The sequence below is a fragment of the Hippichthys cyanospilos genome, chromosome 1 (assembly GCF_059441005.1).
Source record: "Hippichthys cyanospilos isolate Australia breed blue-spotted pipefish chromosome 1, RoL_Hcya_1.0, whole genome shotgun sequence".
NCBI lineage: Eukaryota > Metazoa > Chordata > Actinopteri > Syngnathiformes > Syngnathidae > Hippichthys > Hippichthys cyanospilos.
The window spans coordinates 6,464,946-6,484,233 of NC_142369.1; the positions used below are offsets into that span (position 1 = coordinate 6,464,946).

General features: G+C 40.3%; 1 protein-coding gene across 2 annotated transcripts in view; it reads left to right on the plus strand.

Annotated features, from left to right (window-relative positions):
• LOC148428834 (protein phosphatase 3 catalytic subunit alpha) overlaps positions 1–19,288 on the plus strand; it is a 62,357-nt gene that overhangs the window by 24,735 nt on the left and 18,334 nt on the right. For both annotated transcript variants that reach the window (XM_088411661.1, XM_088411669.1), the window contains exons 2-8: positions 2,121–2,321; positions 10,265–10,389; positions 11,572–11,683; positions 11,787–11,932; positions 13,052–13,191; positions 15,547–15,624; positions 17,166–17,260. In XM_088411661.1, the coding sequence (XP_088267787.1) occupies positions 2,121–2,321; positions 10,265–10,389; positions 11,572–11,683; positions 11,787–11,932; positions 13,052–13,191; positions 15,547–15,624; positions 17,166–17,260 (897 nt within the window). The remainder of the gene's footprint in view (positions 1–2,120; positions 2,322–10,264; positions 10,390–11,571; positions 11,684–11,786; positions 11,933–13,051; positions 13,192–15,546; positions 15,625–17,165; positions 17,261–19,288) is intronic.

Sequence of the window (19,288 nt, forward strand, 5' to 3'; positions counted from 1 at the left end):
CTGACAGATGCCATGTTTTTATCGCTATGCTGGCCATCACATTTTTATCTTGGGACACGCTCACCTCCAGCCTTCCTTTATTATGGGCCGTGTAACATTTTGGCAGAAGTAAGCGTTAATTGAGGGCCATTGAAAAATCCACAAGGGGAGAGTTCAGTCTTTCCACTGTCCTGGCTGGAGGCAATGAAAGAAGGATGTGTTGAGGGCAACAAGCGCGCCTTTCTCCGGGGTTATTCTCGCTAAGGTTTAGTGTTATTCTTTTACAAAGTGTTATGTCACCTTCGCCGTTCCCAGGTCTGTGGGAACTCCCATCCGAGAAAATACGGCCGCTTCTGAAAGGGTCGCATTGTTGCACTGGGTGTGCCCACGGCAGCGAAAGAGCAGGCGGTTAACCATTTCAGACTTGACTCAAAAATGACACGGCCCCAAGATCTATTATTGCGCCAAAAGAGTAACCGAGGCCTCCGGTTAGAAGTCCTAGACTTCAGGCTTGAGTTGCGCAGCAGGTGCTGAGGGGAGGCCGTCTCGGGACCGTGTGTCGGTCTATATTAGACGTTGATTTGTCATTGCCCCAGATACCTGAAGGGAGGCATGATGTTAAGTATTGCTCAACATGGACAGTTTGTTTGGAGCACACTCATTTGAAGGGAACGGTGCTTTTTAGGCATTGGACTTTGGGAAGGATTGCAAAATTTTATTTCATAACCTTCTGTAAATCTCAAAATCTTATTTAGATCACGTTTTTGTGTAGTTTTTGGAAAGAAAAAAAAGGAAAACAGAGCGAACAGTAAGCCACAGTAGAGCATTTTGATCGATGTCGATTAAACAATAACGTTTTCAAATCAATCATTTCAAATTAGGGATGGACCAGTTATCGTCCTGGCTGATTATCGGCACTGCTATCCGGTATTTTGACCAATATAGGCATAAGCCTCTTTTAAATACCTAATGGCCAATAAATAATTACGTTTAAACAGTTCATAATTTAAATTTTCTTTTAACTTGATAAGAGATTCAACTGACCGTGGGAACATGTGGGGAACTTTTGTTTTAGATTGCAATTACAACAAAACAAGTACAATTTTAAGAATAATGTTATTTTGAAATTTTGTGGAACAATTTACTGTAAAAATTTGAATGTGAGGGGCCTAAACTTCACAGACTAATCCTAATTCACTCTTTCCTTCACAAGCCATGGTACATACCAAAATGGTAAAAAAGAAAAACATTTTGCTTCCCCTCTCCCACTCGCCGGCTGATACATAAAATTATTAATTATCTATAAAAATTGTATTAGTATACCTAAAACTGTATCCTTTTTAACATTGACAAAAGGAAAAAGCAATATAAACCAACTTTTAACCACTTTTAACTATTTTCACAGCATTATACAGGTTAAAGGTTTGTCTAAGCATAAAAAACCCAAGTGCATCAAAGTGCCTGAAAAAAGATGCCAATTACACTTTGCAAAAACAAATTCTTTTCCCTGAAGTCATCCGCGCACCCCCCCTGGCATCGCCTCTCACCCTCCCAAGGGGGCCCGCCCCACTATTTGAGAAGCACTGCCCTTAGGTGTGATTGTGAGTGTGAATGGTTGTTTGTCTCTGTGTCCCCTGCTACTGCTCAAAGACAGCTGGATAAGTCGCTTTAGAAAACGGATGGATAGATACATGGATGGATGGATGGGTGATTCAGCGGTTTCCCACACGGAAGGCATATATTCATTTCACCGTGGTAGAAATATCAAGTGTCTATATCTATAGAAATGTGTCATTTTAACACACAGCTGTTACATAGATTTATAAAATGGGTCAGTTGGGACACCAAATATCATTTCACTTAGTAAAATGATGCTAAAGCACAGGTCTAGTTACCGCTGACGTCACCTTCAGGAAGGATGGACGTTAGCGTACACGCTCGCACACCTGTTCCATGTGCAAAGCTTGCTTAAAGTGAAGTCTCATTTTGAAGTGAAGCCAAGTTCCGGTAGTGTTTTCGCCATTTCAACGCATGCATTGGTAGCGATGAACAAGCAATCATGGAAAAATGATGTGTTGGGGAGGAAATGATGAGCAGGATTAAAAATAGAGCAGTCTAACATTTTGCCCCCTCGCCCGCAGCCGTTCCGTTCCCACCTAGTCATCGACTGACGGCCAAAGAGGTGTTCGACGGCGAGGGTAAGCCTAAAGTTGACGTGCTGAAGGCCCACCTGACCAAGGAAGGACGCGTGGAGGAGGCGGTGGCGCTGAGGCTCATCAGAGAGGGCGCTGCCATACTGCGTTCGGAGAAGAACCTGCTGGACATTGAGGCCCCAGTGACAGGTAACCGGATTTGGCTTGAAAATATTGTGTATGCTGCGCCAGGTTGTATTATTTTGCGGTGGATCTCAACCTTTTTTTAGCGATGCCTCTCTTGAAATATTTGTTTTATTCACCCAAAGACCCCTAAACCAAAACCTAGTGATCTGTCTACTATATGAAACATTGAAAGTACATTTGTAGTGTTATCACTATCAATCAATCAATCAATCAAATTTGATTTGTATAGCCCTGAATCACCAAAGTCTCAAAGGGCTTCACAGATGAAAAGAGGTCATGTCGAGACTTCTTTCAAAAAAAGAAGTCATACAAAGACATCTTTTCAGTGTAAGGTACGCAACAGCATCCCCTGTCAAAGCTCCCAGAAGGGGAAGGAAAAACTCCAAAACCCAATTTGGGGAAAATCAGAAACCTTCAGAAGGGACCACATGTGGAAGGAGCCCCCTTTCCAGGCCCACAAGTTGCAGTGGATGCTGCATGTACCAAATACAGACAAATAGATACACATTACAGACAAATACAGGTAAAACAATATAGATTACAGAAAACATATTGTGCTATATAGTGCAATGATCACTAAGTGGATTTTTTTTCAGCAACTTCAAAAGATTATTTGTCTACCACCACCAATGACAATGCAAACTACACAAAAAAGTCATGAAACATTTTGTAAAGGAGTCACTACAACACAATGTCATTAATTTGCTCATAGTTTGAAACAAAAAAAATGTAAGGAAAATGTAATATTCCCGTCAGGGCAATTAAAAGTATTAAATTATACATATTTGCTGATAACCTGCAGAAACCAATCTCAACTGGAGTGCCTTTAAATAAGCCCAGGGGTACTTGCGCTAGTATTGTGAATCTCTGTTTAGACTCTTTTAATGACAGCACGTTTTACAACAGGGAAACTGCCAATCAATTTCAAGCATTCACAAGGATGTCAATTGATGTCAATGACACCTCTGATTAAGGTTTCCATTGACGTCCTTTTACATCAATGGCACTCAAAGTGTTAATGTCTGGATGCGTTCCACGCCAACCCACAATGGATGAACATCTGAAATGAAAGAGCCTAAAGGCCAAAGATTTTTTTATACTCTTCACACATGCTTTAAAAACTCACAGTTTTGTAACTCATTTTCTGCCAATGACGGCAGTAAACGTCAATAATCCATTTTGACCAGACTATGGGCAGTGAAAGAGTTAGTCACTTTTCTCTTCTTCATTTTAAAGAGAATTCACATTTTTTTTAAAAAGAAGTCAATGATGGACTGATATCGTTAAGCATAAATGTTGACTCACTGACTGACTTGACTGTATGGTGTAAAAAACACTTAAAACTCTTTTAGCGAGCACAAAGTTATGACATAATGGCACAGAAGCGCTTTTATAGGAAAGTAGCACAGTTGTGCTAAGGAAGTATTTTTAAGTCATATATCTTAGATGAGAGACAACCTTTCTATTCCACAGTAGAGAAATAAATTTAGCCTGGGTTGTTAGCAGAATGTGTTTATCAAACCTAATTAACCGTTCGCAGCTGTTAATATTTTGTGTGTAATTAATTTGATAACTTCCTTATTTTACATGTGAAATTAATAAATGTACTAACATATTTGCCTCTTGCTGTCGACCCAAAGTCATTTGCTCAAGGTTCAGGTAGCAACCAAACAAGGCTCGGCTTGCGAGAATCACATGAGCAATCCCAGAAATGGTTTTAATGTCAAGAAAAATTAGATTTCGAATGATAGTTTGTGATATATCAACAGTTGAAACTTTTATTAGGGTGTAAGTCAGAACATCCTGCCTGTGACTGCTGTTCACGATTATTAAAAAAAAATCATTTTCACCTAAAAAGGACCTTGAATGATTAATCTATTGAAGTCACTCGGAGCAGGGGACCTTCTGATGAGCACGGCTCTCGCTATTGTTGCCTTTCTTCTTGGTCAAGTGCTCCTTCCTCCATTAGACTTTTTGATGAGGCTTCTTTGATGCTTTTCAAATCTGCCACAGGATCTATGGCAACAGCCCATCATTCACTCACATTATTTAACCCCCCTCTCACAACCCCACTCCAGGTCACGAAATTCAATATATTGCGATTAGGTTCCTGCTGATGAACCGTAAGGGCTTTTCGGGCGCCACCATGGAGCTCAGAGGAGGAAAAAAAAGGAAGTGACAGCGTCGCTTATGTAAGCTCTGAGTTGGGGCAATGAGACGGCACCAAATGTGATAAGTGAGAGGAAGAAAAGTTCCTTTATATTAGCTGCGGTGACGTATATGTTGGCCACCCCTCCCTTCCCCTCGCCCTGTAAACATAGCCCAATTCCCACATGACACAAGGCTGGCGAATTAGTATGTAAATATTTTGCATGGACGCAATGGAGCACAACACGTCGCTGCTCCCGTTCCTTGTGTGCTTGTCGCGCTCACACACTCACTTCCTGGTCACGCCAGATGGCTGGTGTGTGTGTGTGTTTTTTTTTTTTTTTTTCCCTTCGGGGGGGTAAGGGGGTGATGACAATTAAAGTACAAGTCACCCACATGCACACGCACAGTAGTGGCCTGCCAGCTAAGCTTATGGAGCTATATCACTAGGCAACATGCTTTTACAAACAGTGCAGTTATACCCCGCTACTCACAGATTTCCCATTGGAAAACATATATTTTCATTCACTGACAGTCTGCTAGTGTGGCCGCTTTAGAGCGCCTCATTGTCTGCCACGAGTACATGTCATGCAGAGAAAGTTAGAAGAGAGCGGAGGGTGTTTTTTTTTTTTTTTTTTTTTTGTCTGACGTGACTGCAAAAACGAACTGAAGCTTCAGGCTGATCAGGTCACTTAAGAGCACTTCGTTGTCAGCCCTGAGTGTGCGCATGTCAAGGAGAAGAGTTCATTTTGTTAAAGACTGACAGGGCAGCCAGCGTGGAGCCATGCTTATGTATAAATGGATTAACAATGCCGCTTACCTGTCGTAGCAAGAATTAAAGCCAACGGCGGACGTTTTGTGTTGCCACTTGTTAAATTCGCATAACTTGAATACATTGATTTCTCTGTGTCGTTTTTGCATTATTTTCTGTTTCTACGGGTAAAACGCCACAGTGCGTGGCATACGGTTGTTCACATAAGTCTACAAGAAACGCAACATCGGTAAGAATGTGATATGTATTTTCTCTTACTGTATAATGTATCAATACACCACTCTCACTAACACGCGTTCCTCCAATCAAATCAATCCCTGTGGGACTGTATTCATAACAATAGTTCTGTCCACGTGTGAATTTTTAATACTGACATTAATTGTATTGCTGTGTGGTCCCAAACACACATTTTGGCCACTTCAGCATTTTTTTACTCTAAAACGTTATAGTTAATAAATGCAACGTTGCTTTTTACTTGGCTGGCTAACTTGGTGCAAAATCTCTCCTCCTCAGCTCCGGAACCAAAACGAAACTAAAACACGTAGATAACGTCGGCTTGTATTTTATCTTGCACAGGCGGGAGGAGATGTTGGAGAGGTATGAATCGCTCCTGTAGTCATAAACGCGCTTCGTTGTTCTCGTTGTCACCGCGCCTCAGTCGCAGCCCAATTGGGCCTCGGTCTCAGGCGCTCAACGAGCACGGTCGGCCTTGGAGTGGCCTGTGTAGGTTCTGATGCCACATTGTGTAATGCCCGCCCGCCCACTCGCAGTAGCTGCAGCCTGCTGATGTGCCGCTTTTCGGGGAGCTCGCTTTTAGTGCAAAAAGCAGGCTCCGGTAAGAACGAATTGTTTCTCGCTGCGGTTAATTTACTCCCACCTGTTCTTCTTATGTGGGCTCGCTTCTCGCCTCGCGTTTGCAGCGACAAGGAGTGGGCGCCGCATGTCTGTAGGTGGACTGAAGCCGAGTGACGGACACATTGTCTCCCTGCCAAGAAAAAGTAGAAGAGTGTGCCACTATTACACTGCCCCCCCCCCCCCCCCTTTAGATTACTTCTTTCTCAATGATATAAGATTCAATTACTCAGCCGTTTCCATAGCGATAAGCATCCTTCACAACATGAACCAAGATGAATCACCTGGAAATTCTTGTGGTTTGTCTGAATAGAAAGTCTCTTTATGCATTGTTGCGCTACAATTTTTGGATCTCGGTTATTCTCACTCCTCCATATTATCCCGAATCTCAGTTGTTTGAAATGCACATCGAGGACTGAGTGTGATTAATTGCTATATAAAGTTTCTGCACCTTTAACAACACTGGAAAACACCATTTTTGCTGAGTGAGGTCTGACAGCTGTTCTTAACTAATTTTTGGATGCAGAATCCAGACCTGGTCAGTTTTTTTCTCTAGCTAGTCATGTTTTTGAGCAATGCTCTCTGAAAATATATTGAATAAATCTATGTGAATAAAACAGAAAGATTAGAAACTTCCTGATGTGTAATTTTCCGATAACACGTTTTTCTGGATGCGATAAACAATAGTGTTGTGTTTTTAGGTTTATTCTTATTGTTGGCTACCCATGAAATTGTCATGTAGAAAAGATGTCTTGACTCAACAAAGGTTGATTTTTCAAAGCGAGTTCATTAATGTGCTCCTAATTACAATCTCAATCTATTAAATAAACTATGTAGTATACATAGACTGACTTTAATTTTGATAACAATCTCTCGCGATGCAGCAGAGATCTTAGATTGGAGCTCTACAGAATCTGCTGCTTCAACTCACTGTTGATTTTGCTGCTCAAAACAAGACAAATCTGGTACCAGTTGGCATTCCCTTTAACTTCCTGCCGGGACATAGCAAACATAGAACATATAGTGCATAAACAGGCAATGTATTTGTAAGAAAAGAGCACTGTAGGCGATGGCTGTTAGCTGAACGACTATTTTGTGATTATTGCTCCTGCTGCATAGAAAAATGAGACATAAAGTTGCGCGTGCTTAAGAATGGACAAGTCATGCGAATCGATTTTGGGAAGCGCAACTGAACTGTTTTTCAAAAGCCGTTCCGCACCTACTGTGTATCTATGCGTGTGTGTGTGTGTGTGCTTGTGAGTGCCAATACACACAGCGGTGAACAGGTGTGTAAACAAACACGCATGCAAATGACCATTTACCAAGTCCAAAAACACTATTGTGTCCATTTTTTCTCATCAGACAAAAAGTCTATCGAGTGATTATTGTGACAGTCCTAGTGAAAAGCTTTGAGGGGGGAAAAAATGGCATAAAACAAACTTGAATTTACAACGGCGTGCCCATGGTTGCATAGGTGAAGAGATTAGAAAGCCGAGAATCCTTTTAATTGTTGCAAACACAAAACTAACATAGCTGGGAGGTACTGGGAGCTGCACACACTTCTCACCACAAAGTTCATTTGGATCTGACAAGCAAGTTGCCACGTAGCTGTAGATTAGTTCAGTCCTAATCAACTCTTCTTACTAAAGTTTATCAGTGAGATTTTGCTAATCTGGAGGGTAAGGACAGCCTGATATGTTAAAAAAAAGTACTTATTTTGGAATCAGCATTCAAATTGAACTCAACATCAATTCAAATTGAACATTTGAATTGGAAAAAAAAATGCCCACCTTGTTGAAGGGGAATAAATTACATTTCCTGCTGACGCCATATTGAGAGTAACCAACCAGCCAGTAAAAGTAACAGGATGCACTGAAATGCTTTTCAGCTCCAATCGGTTTATTGAAGCCAATTTTGGGCCATCAGGAACTTCACAAGTGATCTAAAATAGTCCGGCGCGCCGCCATTGTCGTAGTGCTGGCTTGACTGCAGAAGAGAGTTGGGACATTTTTAGATGGCTTACACAAATAGGCTCCAAAGGCTCTATTTTTGTGTGTCACGGCGTGTCTATAATGAAAGACAAATAGTAACAAGGAGGTTTACGATACACTGCAGGAGAGTTGATTCTCTTTACCATCTCGTGAGACTCGTAACGGGACTTAATTGCTCTTCGACGCTGTTCTACAGCTCGCACTAATTGGTTGCCTTTTTCTTTTATTTGTAGATGCGCGTCGTAAAGCCAGTAAAAGCCAGACTGCTATATAAACACATTTCACTGTACTGGGCTTGTTGTTAGCTGCTTAATTAGCCTATTGCTCCGCTACTTTTGTTTTCAAGTGAAAGAGACTTTAGATGAGGAAAATCCAATTTTGAGGCCACTAATTGCTCTTGCGCAACAGGATATACACTTTGATTTTATCCAGGTGAGATGTAACAGTCGATAATTTACCGATTCCGCCGAATTGTCCTGCAAAAGGCAGCCGACGCGAAACACAAAAAAAAACGCACGCCGAGCTTTTTGGCGGCCCTCCACCAGGGAGTAATGGAGTGTGAGGTCAAAGGTTACGGGAAACTAATCCGCATTGAACGATTTGCAGCTCCCGTCTCCTGCCGTTGGTCCCAGTTCTCCAACCAGGAGGCATTTCCACATGTTTGCTGTGATGTTAAATCGCCGTATCGGATAAATCCAAAGGAGAGCCCACTGGGATTAATATTATTCCGGGGAATTCAAATAAGGGTAGAAAGACTCCCGGCACCATCGGGGATGGATTTCTCCGTGCGGGTATCTGTCTGTGAAGGCGATGACATGTTTTCCAGCGCTTTCCGCCAATGGACTTTCAATGTGTTTGGCAAGGCCCGGTGTGCTCAAATTAAATCTGGCAAGCCTGTTGAATGGCTTCAAGGTCTTCGGTAGGCCGAAAGAGACATATGCTAAAAGAGCAAAGAACAAAAAGTAGGTCTGCAATCGAAATGGCACGTCATACTTATGTCCCTCCGCTAAGGTGATTCTGGTTAGTGAAATTAAATAACTCCAACTGAAATTCAACTGATGGTGAAGAAAATATAAAAATGCTTTTTCAAACAGAAAATTAACTGAAACAACAGTTTACATAGATAACAATAACTAAAGCTAACTGATTATCTCGTTCGTTTGTTTATTTAATTTAAAAACATTTGTTTTGGTGTTGCTGTACGTTTGCACAGAAAAAGGAAACCAGGCTTGGACGATAAGGATTTTTTTTTGTTTATAGGCCGATGATGATAACTGTTACAGATTAATCAGCCGGTTACTTTTAAAAATGAATAAAATAGAATGTTTTCTCCAGATGCACTTCACTATGTCAAATATATGCAGATTTTTACTACTACTTAGGGTTACCTATTCCCCCAAAATAGTAGGGCTTAACATTAAATATCATATATTTTATATATTGGTTGCACAACTCCTATGCATTGCTCAACAAAGAATGAGCTTGTCAACAAATTTCTCGATATATATTTAAGGATACAATTTTATGTATACAACTGTTGTAAACAGTACAAAATGTGTAAAATAATTGGCAAGTATCCCTTGATTTTTGAAGGACCGTCATTGGTTTGGCCCAAGAAGGAATGGCTAACACTTGGTTGAGGATTGTAGTTTGTCACTAAAAAGAATTTTAATTGTCTTGTCTACGTCTGGGTCCAATTTCTGCTACTCACATGATGACCTTTTTTTTTACAATTTTCCGTTTTGCAAACACTCCAACAAAACTAATACTAATGAAGACTAAAATTAAGCGTGGTTGAGACTGGGGGGGAAACAAAATATTCAAAGACTAACATTAAAGACTAAGTTAGAATGACTAAAATAGAAAAATAAAAGTACTCACAGAGGACTCAGTTATAGAATAGGCCAACATATACAACACACATCTTTTACATTAATATTAATGAAGTCTTTGCCTTACTGGATTTCAAGGCACTACTGTACATACAATTCCTGTTTTGAATGGCACAAATTGTTGGAATATTAAACCACCAGTGAACAGTTGTTCCTAAATGTGAAACAACGCAACCATTATTCTCTCGTGGCGCACACAGGCACCGGCTTGGAAATATGGAAATAAGCAAATGGCTTCCCCCAGTGTTGTGTTGGCCGGCTTTTTCTCACGTTTGTGTGCTCAACTTTCAGTATGCGGCGACATCCATGGGCAGTTCTTCGACCTGATGAAGCTGTTCGAAGTTGGAGGCTCACCTGCATCCACGCGCTACCTTTTCCTGGGGGACTATGTCGACAGAGGGTATTTCAGTATTGAAGTGAGTGGTTTGGGTATTTTTTATTTATTTTTTTTAGGTATAGTTGATGGATGCACCCTAAAATGGTAAAGAAGCTGGTGGATTTTTCTGCTTGAGTCTTGTAATGCCAGCCTTTTAAAAAAAAAAAAGAGAGAAAACCAGCCAGCAAATTGAACATTCTAGCCCACCATAGAATGTTATTAGTCTTATATATTTTTCCCAAAGCTTTTCTCTGCCTGATTCCATCTAAAAATAAATAATTAAATAAGTTATGTCGATGGGTTTCGGTCGGCGTCTTTCTACGTCAACGGTGCCCAAAGTTTTACTTCATATTCCACAGACACAATAATAATCATAATGCCATGTTTCGACTTGTGGTGGTGTATATAACATGTTATTTATTGTAAAGTGAACTTTTGGTTTGGCTTTCCCTTTAACTGAATCAAAAATCAATCAAATGAATCATGAAGTCAATTGAATCAGGACCTTGTGAATCGAATTAAATTGAATTTGAAAATTTCAGTCAATAGCCCGGCTTTACTTTAAACCCTTTATATGCACCAAGCACCTGCAAGATTACACAATATAACTTTATCTTGAACCATCAAGCTACAACCTTTTCAAATAATGATTTCAGAATATGTTGAAAAAAAAATGTTGTTATTATACGACAATAGCATATCAAAACTTCAATATAACAGAACTCAACTGTGCCGAGTACACCAGCCCGTTATGTTGACATGGCAACACACGCAGGCTAAAATCTTACCCGACGAACAGCAGTTATTGGACTGGTAGCAGCTGCTGCAAAAGAAACCAAATGATGAGACTGGACTGTTGGGAATAAATTAAAATACTTTAATGGAACAAAAATTTGTATTTAGGTTGTAAATGTAGGTCAGCACTTCTGATAATGTGAAGTTAATAAATAGTGGCTACATGTTTCTGGGCTTTTTTTTTTTTTTTTTTTTTTTTAATGTAGCCTAAATTGTAAGTGTCAAGAGTATTTTTATAAACTGAAAGGGTTAGAATGCATGCATTCAATAGAGCTTACTGCTTCCATATTAGGATTTGATGAATAAAATATGTCGGTCATCCGCCAAAACGCTTTTGTTAACCACAGGCCGCAAAATGTTTCAACAGACCATGATGCTTTGTATCTTAACTGCCTGTTGTTGTTTTTTTTGTTTTTTTTGCCCACAGTGTGTGCTGTACTTGTGGGCCTTAAAGATCCTTTACCCCAAAACGCTTTTTTTGCTGCGTGGGAACCACGAATGTAGACATTTAACAGAGTATTTCACATTTAAGCAGGAATGTAAGTAGTCCTTTGTTAACACCTAAATGTGACAACGGGTGTTTTCTTGTAGACTTGTTTGACTTGGCTTGTGCCCGCCCCTCCCCCCGCGTTTATATTCCAGGTAGAATTAAGTATTCGGAGAGGGTGTATGACGCGTGTATGGACGCCTTCGACTGCCTTCCCCTGGCTGCACTTATGAACCAACAGTTCCTCTGTGTACACGGAGGACTTTCTCCAGAAATCACGAATCTTGACGACATCAGGAAAGTATGTGGCCGATTCGAGTTTTTTTTTTCTTCTTCTTCTTCTTGTCTATGTGTGTTGTAATAGTGGGTGGACCTCGGTGGTAAACATACTTTAGGGAAAGTAAGTGAGGCGAGAACGCTGTCAAATGCTGCACAGGCACAGTGAATCTTTCCTCTAATTAAAACAGCTTGAAGACCTGGATGCCGTGCTCAGGCTAATTCGATAATTCCAAATGGATTGTGGGTGTCTAATCAGAGAGTGTGCGTCATAGATTCTGCAATATTCCAGTGTCCGTCCAGTAATCTGCAATCTTTTGTTTGTCAGCGACCTCTCCTTTGTGCAAAGCAACACCCAGCGGTCTTAAAAAAAATGACTGTAACGATGAAAAGATAAACGATGCTACCATTACCTAGCAATTAAGGCTCATTTAATCATGTCCATTATTCAGATGCTTCGAATTAGGAGGAGTGTTTCTATCGTTGCCACGGTGACCATAGATCTGTAGTATTCGTGGACAAGCTCGGACAGCTGTTTGAGTCTTTTCACACTAAAATGACTTCAGTGCATGATGCGGCATGTTTGCTGTCTCGCCGGCGTCCAATTGCTGTTGGGGAAGTATTATTTTCTGCAAAGTAAAAATCCAAATGTCACCACACAAGACCAATTTTAATCGTAAAAAAATCTCCACATATATAAAACGAAGCTTAAAAACAGGAAAAATTAAGGATCAAAAGGGAAGATGGCTAGCTAACTGCACAACACATTAGTGATGGATTCGCACCACCCCCAAAAAAATCATTACTGGTGAAAAACTGGTTTTACACTACGATCTGCAAAAATGAAAATAAGAAATCTTCAGCGATCTCGAATGCAGTTTGATTTTGAATTTTGCATTTTCTCATGCCTTTGTTCTTTTTTTCCAATAGCATCATTTGACCATTGTCTCTTCAACTATTTCAGACAAAAAATAACATCTTAAGAGTGCAAACCTTGACTTTCTTGACTTCTTACTATTTGGAGTTGTAGGCGTTTCCAAACTTTTTTCTGGTTCTGTATCAATGTAACAAATTTCCAAATCCACTTGACAGACTTGAAGGACAAATGTCCAAATTTGCTGACGTCCGCTCTTTCCATCTGCAGCTAGACAGATTCAAAGAACCTCCAGCGTACGGCCCCATGTGCGATCTGCTGTGGTCCGACCCCCTGGAGGACTTTGGAAACGAGAAGAGCCAGGAGCATTTCACGCATAACACAGTGCGAGGCTGCTCCTACTTCTACAGGTTTGTTTTTGCAAGCTAGGTTGTTGAGGCAGCATCCTTCCTGTTGTTGCTTCGGTCTTGTCACATTCTGGCAGTTTTATGGATAGCTGTCCTGAAAAAAAAAATCCACCAGCTTAATGCTAGCATATGATGCAATACTTTATCAAGCTTTACTTTACTATACCCAGTCCAAATATTCGAGCCTACATAAAGGTAAGAACAGCAAAATGGAAAAAGGCCTCATCCATCACCATCTCTAGCTCATAAATACCCCTCTTGCCAAATTGTCATCTCTTGCATCTTCATATCGTTGACCCTGTAAATTCGCGCGTGTCGCTCGCGAGACTGCAGGCAGGATTTATGTAGCCTACATTAGCTTCAATAGAGTCGAGTAAGTGAACAAACAGTGGAAACGCAAGGAGCGGGCCGGGCCAGGCCGGGCCGGGGCCGCCACAGAATGTAATGAGCTGGCAAGTCGCCAGCAGGCGCAGCCCTCCCCGCTAATGCGTTCAGCAGTCCCCGCCGTTCATTACGGCCTGAGTGATGCTTCCTTGGCCGTGGCGCGCCTGCGGCGAGCCAGCACAAGCAGTCGCAAATGCCTCCAGTGGCCAAGTATGCCTTTTCTTCCGCAGCGAGCGAATGTTGCGTATCGCCTTTACACATCCCGTTTCGGTGATGTCATGCCGCGTTTGTGGTCAGCCATGGCAATGCTACACTAAATTTAGAGACCAACTAAAAATGTGCTATAAGCTTTTATAGTTTATTTTTATTAACTTTTAAATGTCCAACTGTTCGGTGTTTTAGTAGGTTGGGCACAATTTGCTAGATTCATGAATCAAGAATACCTTTTTTTTTTTTTAAACCCTACCAATGACGTATGTTTTTCTGTAATGATTCCAGTCTTTCTGGATCGTTGTGACAATCTGCTGATGACACTGTAAGCTCAGTGGCCTCTTTTATTGCGGCTGAAGGTAGCATTTTGCTTAGTTTCTACTCCGTTTTTAGAGACAGTCACTGCAGAGAAGATAAATATATAAATAAATCATAACCGGTCACCGACCTGATCACAAAATGGCCCAATGTTGTTTAAATATATGTGCAATGATAAATGGAGAACTAATTGAAGAAAAACAAAAAAAAAAAAAACATGGTATCAGGATGAAAAAATGTATCGAAATTTTCAATTTTTTAAAACTATAAATCGGCCCAAATCATCAGAATTTCAGCTTGTCAACGGTAGCTATTCCCAGATCTCCGTCATCCTCTATGATAGCAGATAACATTTTAGCCTTTTTTACAACACATTAGGGACCGCATCATTGCAAACTATTCCGTTTTTAATTACATTACTTTCCTTCAGCAACAGTTTTTGTGTCCGATTCGTTCGTTAATGATTAATCAACAAATGATGAATCATTTCTCTACCAACTAATAGGCAGATTAATCACTCATTTACTGTATAATCAACCTGTGCTTTTTGCAGGGGATTTGGTACAGGCCCGGTTTGCGACTAGCCAAAATTGATGTACAATTGACACTCACTGAAATGTATTGGGAAACAATAGTAATTCAACCCTCAAAATTAATAAACATTTAATACACCCAGACACTGAGAAGCTCTGACTTACTATAAATGGTAATACTGACTGTCCCTGGAGTGACTGTGTTAACTGTCATGTCAAGATCAATAGGCAGATGATGATATTATAACCAATTGCAGAATTTGCATAAAATGGAAAATTCCTGCTGATCCAATCAGATCCAAGGTCTAGGTTTTACACGACACTCCAGACTACTTTTTAAAAAATATATATATTTTACTTTTACCAAAAAAAAGCTGTTCACTTTTACCAGTCTTATTTTTATCTTACTTAAGCGTTTTTGACGGACATGCAATACATTTTGGCCAAGCGGCTTACCATTTTGTAATTCATACCTCAGGTCGACTCAACAGGGCTCAGTATTTTTTGCAGATCTATTTTGAAGTCAATATTCCACTCACTTTGTGGAAAAACATTCCGGCTCGAGCTACCATTTGAGGATTTAAATCGAGGTTTTTGCTCTCTCCCCTCTGACAATATCAGCACTAGCATAAAACACACTCTCAACACTGCCAGCCAATGTTTTTTTTCTCCCCCCTCGCTCACTTCACCAAACTGTGACTCATGTGTCACACTTGACATTTAAGCTTCCATTTAAAATAAAAACCACTGTTTAAAAGTGTCCCCTCTGGTTTTGCGCTACAAATGGGAGCCTTTAGTGCACTATGCTTTCAACTTTGACTGTCCAGTGTATTTCCTGTGATGTGCCTCCTCAGTCTGGCTTTTTTTGATATGAGAATAAACTGTTATTTTTTTTTTTTCTTTCCTGTTGCAGCTACCCTGCCGTCTGCGACTTCCTACATCACAATAATTTATTATCTATCATTCGGGCCCATGAAGCGCAGGATGCTGGGTGAGTTGTGGGCGTCTTCTCACATCATGTGATGGCTGGCAGCTTTGTTTAGCGTTGGTTGACAAAAAAACAATATCATACATTTTAAACATCCAGAAAGTGCATGTGGATGTTAATTTTTTTTTAATCCACTCAGAAATCAACCTCTATCATGTCAATATAATCTGCCTTTGGCTTTGTGATCCCAAAACTTCAACCACATTAGCAAGGGGACAGTTTCTTAAACTAGTGGCTCTAAAATGAGGGTACAAGTACCCCTAGATTAAAGATTAAAGCAGATTAAAGCAGAGTAGCAAAGTAGATTAAAGCAGTTCAGGGGGTATGTGAGATTCTAACAGGTTTCTGTAGGTAAAAGCACATCTAATTTAATACTAAATGCCACGGGAGGAACAGTAGATGTTTCTTTTCAAATTAAGAGATAATTAATTGGATCGTGAAGTGACTATTTTGCAAAATATTTTTTTTAAGTCTGATATTGAGGAGCATTATTCCATCAGAGCCAGAAATAAAACACATGATGTTTCATGAACTATCTTCTGGATTTGCAGTAGAACAGGGATCACCGACCTTTTTGAAACTGAAAGGTACTTCATTGGTACAGAGTAAACCAAAGGGCTACCAGTTTGATACAGACTTTGAAATTTTTCTTCAAAATATCTGTCGTAATGTTGTTTTAGGTTAATTTGTGTAACCAGGAAGTGAAACGTCTCGTTTACTGAAGCCGTACCTCTCACCATGTGGCTGCCTTGCCGCCTTCATGACATTGTCATGAATCCCTGCCGGTCATCTAACATTCATTCATCTAACATCCATCAGCTTGACCACTTATCCTCATGAGGATCATGGAGTGCTGGAAACTACCCCAGCAGAGTGAATGAAGGAGCCAAAATAGGCACTTTACTGTCCTTAATACGCACTATTAAAATGTGATTTAGCACCTTATATTTATTTGATTAAAACAAAAGATTCTACCTCCTTATAGCTTTTATGTTCCCAGGTTGAAGCTGTTGATCCTTTTTTAAATGCTCGGGTTCTCCAAGCGCCCTTGTTTATCATTTCAGGCCCCTAGCGTGGTCATATGGGACACCTCGACATATGAGGCTGCATCCCCGGGGGGCCCACAACCACCATAGGGTCGCATTTGCTTTGAAAGTGCTGCATCTAAAAAAAAAAAGAAAAAAGAAAACAAACTTGCTGCAAGGGTGTGATGCGGTGAATAAATCATCTGCGGATGAAGAATACAATGCAGCAAGCCCAGTCAGCACTGACTCCTAGAGAGTCGCAAGTGAGCCTCGCTTGTGTTTGCTTGTGGTTACTTCACACCACACGCAAGAGTTAGAACAGGGCTACGATCTCCTGGGATGAAATCGGGTCTCCCCCTGGCCTCTGCGTCACCTCACCAGATAAACACGCCACTGCCACCATTAAAAAAAAACAAAAAAAAACAGGAGAGCACACTAATCATATCCCAAAGGGGAAGCGGCTAACAGCCAATTGGACTCAAAGTCAACTTGTCCTCACTTCATCTCGTTCTTCACCAGATATCGCATGTACAGAAAGAGTCAGACCACTGGCTTCCCGTCCCTTATCACCATCTTCTCTGCACCCAACTATCTTGATGTCTACAACAACAAAGGTATGTGTCTTGTTATAGAAAATCAGAAACCCATTGCTGACACAAGTGTGTGTGTGTATGTGTGTGTATATATATATATATATATATATATATATATATATATATATATATATATATATATATATATATATATATATATATATATATATATATATATATATATATACACACACACACACCTTGTATAGGGATAGTGATGTCAGATTGATGTCATACATCACAATCATATAACTTAATTGGCCCAATGCAAAGACAAGAAGAAATGATTGCATTATTATTTGCATTATTGGCAGCATATGTAGGCATACACTAGAGAGGAACAACATTATTCATTGCAAATGATTTAACAGACCCCGAAGCTTCATCTTGCAGACCCCGGTTTGTTGGGTCCTGTTGATGCCCACCTAATCAGTCAAGTGGATGGGGTCCACTGGTTGAACAAAGCGAGCCTCAGTAATGAATCCCCTGATCCGAGCATCTCGCCCAGCCAGTGATAGATGGGCAATCAAGTGCGCACATAAATCTTGAAGTGGAGGGCGGCGGCATCGGTTGGTCCCATCAATCCCCGACGGGTGTTGGCCCGATGAACCAATGAGATTTTCTGTGAGAGGCGGGGGCGCGTCGCCTGTCAATAAGGAGCAGGCGGTAGGGGAGAACTTGTTGCGTAATTATGCTAACGCGCATGCAGTTAGGTGGCCCTCAGTCTGGCTTTTCTGCACAGTAGTCATTTCTGCAGCGATCAGTATTCATAGGATAACGCCAAAAAACCTGAATCAATACAGAATATCCTCACTACAGTTACTAATAAATGTAGATTTCATTGATATGGTAAACCACACATTTATACTGCGTATGAATGGACTTTCACTCGGCCCCTCAGGTGACAATCATCTTAATTGCCTGTGTTACTGACAACTTTTTTTTTCTGAAAACACTGGTTTTAGTACGTGAGATAGCCTAGGTCTCATCTAAGGAGTAATGAGCACCTCTCAAAGAACAAATATCAGATTATATTTGGACTATCAACATCAAATATTTTTATAATGATTATCCTATTCATTATTCCATTGACTAATGAGCAATCAATCCCCCCCAACCCCCCAAATTTATTGATTTTTAAAAAAATGTATAATCTGCTGAGGTTAAAATGAGTAAGTGAGTGAATATATTTACCATATTTTCCGCACTATAAGGCGCACCGGGTTATAAGGCGCACCCTCAATTAATGACATATTTTAAAACTTTTTCCATATATAAATTGCACTGGATTATAAGGCATGCCCTCAATTAATGACATATTTTAAAAGTTTTTCAATCACAATATAGTAATACTCAAAGTAATAACAATAATAACTCAAATAATAATGCTAAACTCTCAATAGCATAATAACTCAATGTCAATATGAGCAACCTTGTTCAACTGTAAACACACAAAAGAAACAGGTAAAGCTTACTTTATCACTTCATTCCCTATCTACAAATCCCAATCTCAATATTGATCCATATCCACCTGATTATAAGGCGCACCATCAACTTTTTAAAAAAAATGTAGGCTTTTAGGTGCGCCATATACTGCGGAAAATACAGGACTCATTTTTTGTTTGTTGTTGTGCGTTGGTATAACTACTTATTATTTATGATCAAATTTTTATACGTAACAAAATTCGCTCACGCTAACTGTTTAGCAATCACGATTAGTATTAGCACACTAGCAATTACTGTTAGAGGTCAACAAACACTGTGTGGGTGGGGAGTAATCGGTTTATTTTTTCCGAATTGCTATTAGCCATATGGGACAATGCACTGCCTATCAAGCCACGGTATCGTCGTCAAAGCCAAACGAGAGGAAGTCAGCTAAGTCTTCAAAATAAACTGTCCAAGTACGCTTTATTTTGAACTTCTTCCCGGAAGCATACTCACGATAAGACTTAACCAACTTGACCATTTTTGGTTCTCAGAGTGAGCAGGCTACGATGTGAGCAATAGGTGCTGTTCTGAAATCAGTCACGTTCACACGGTGTTGTTTGG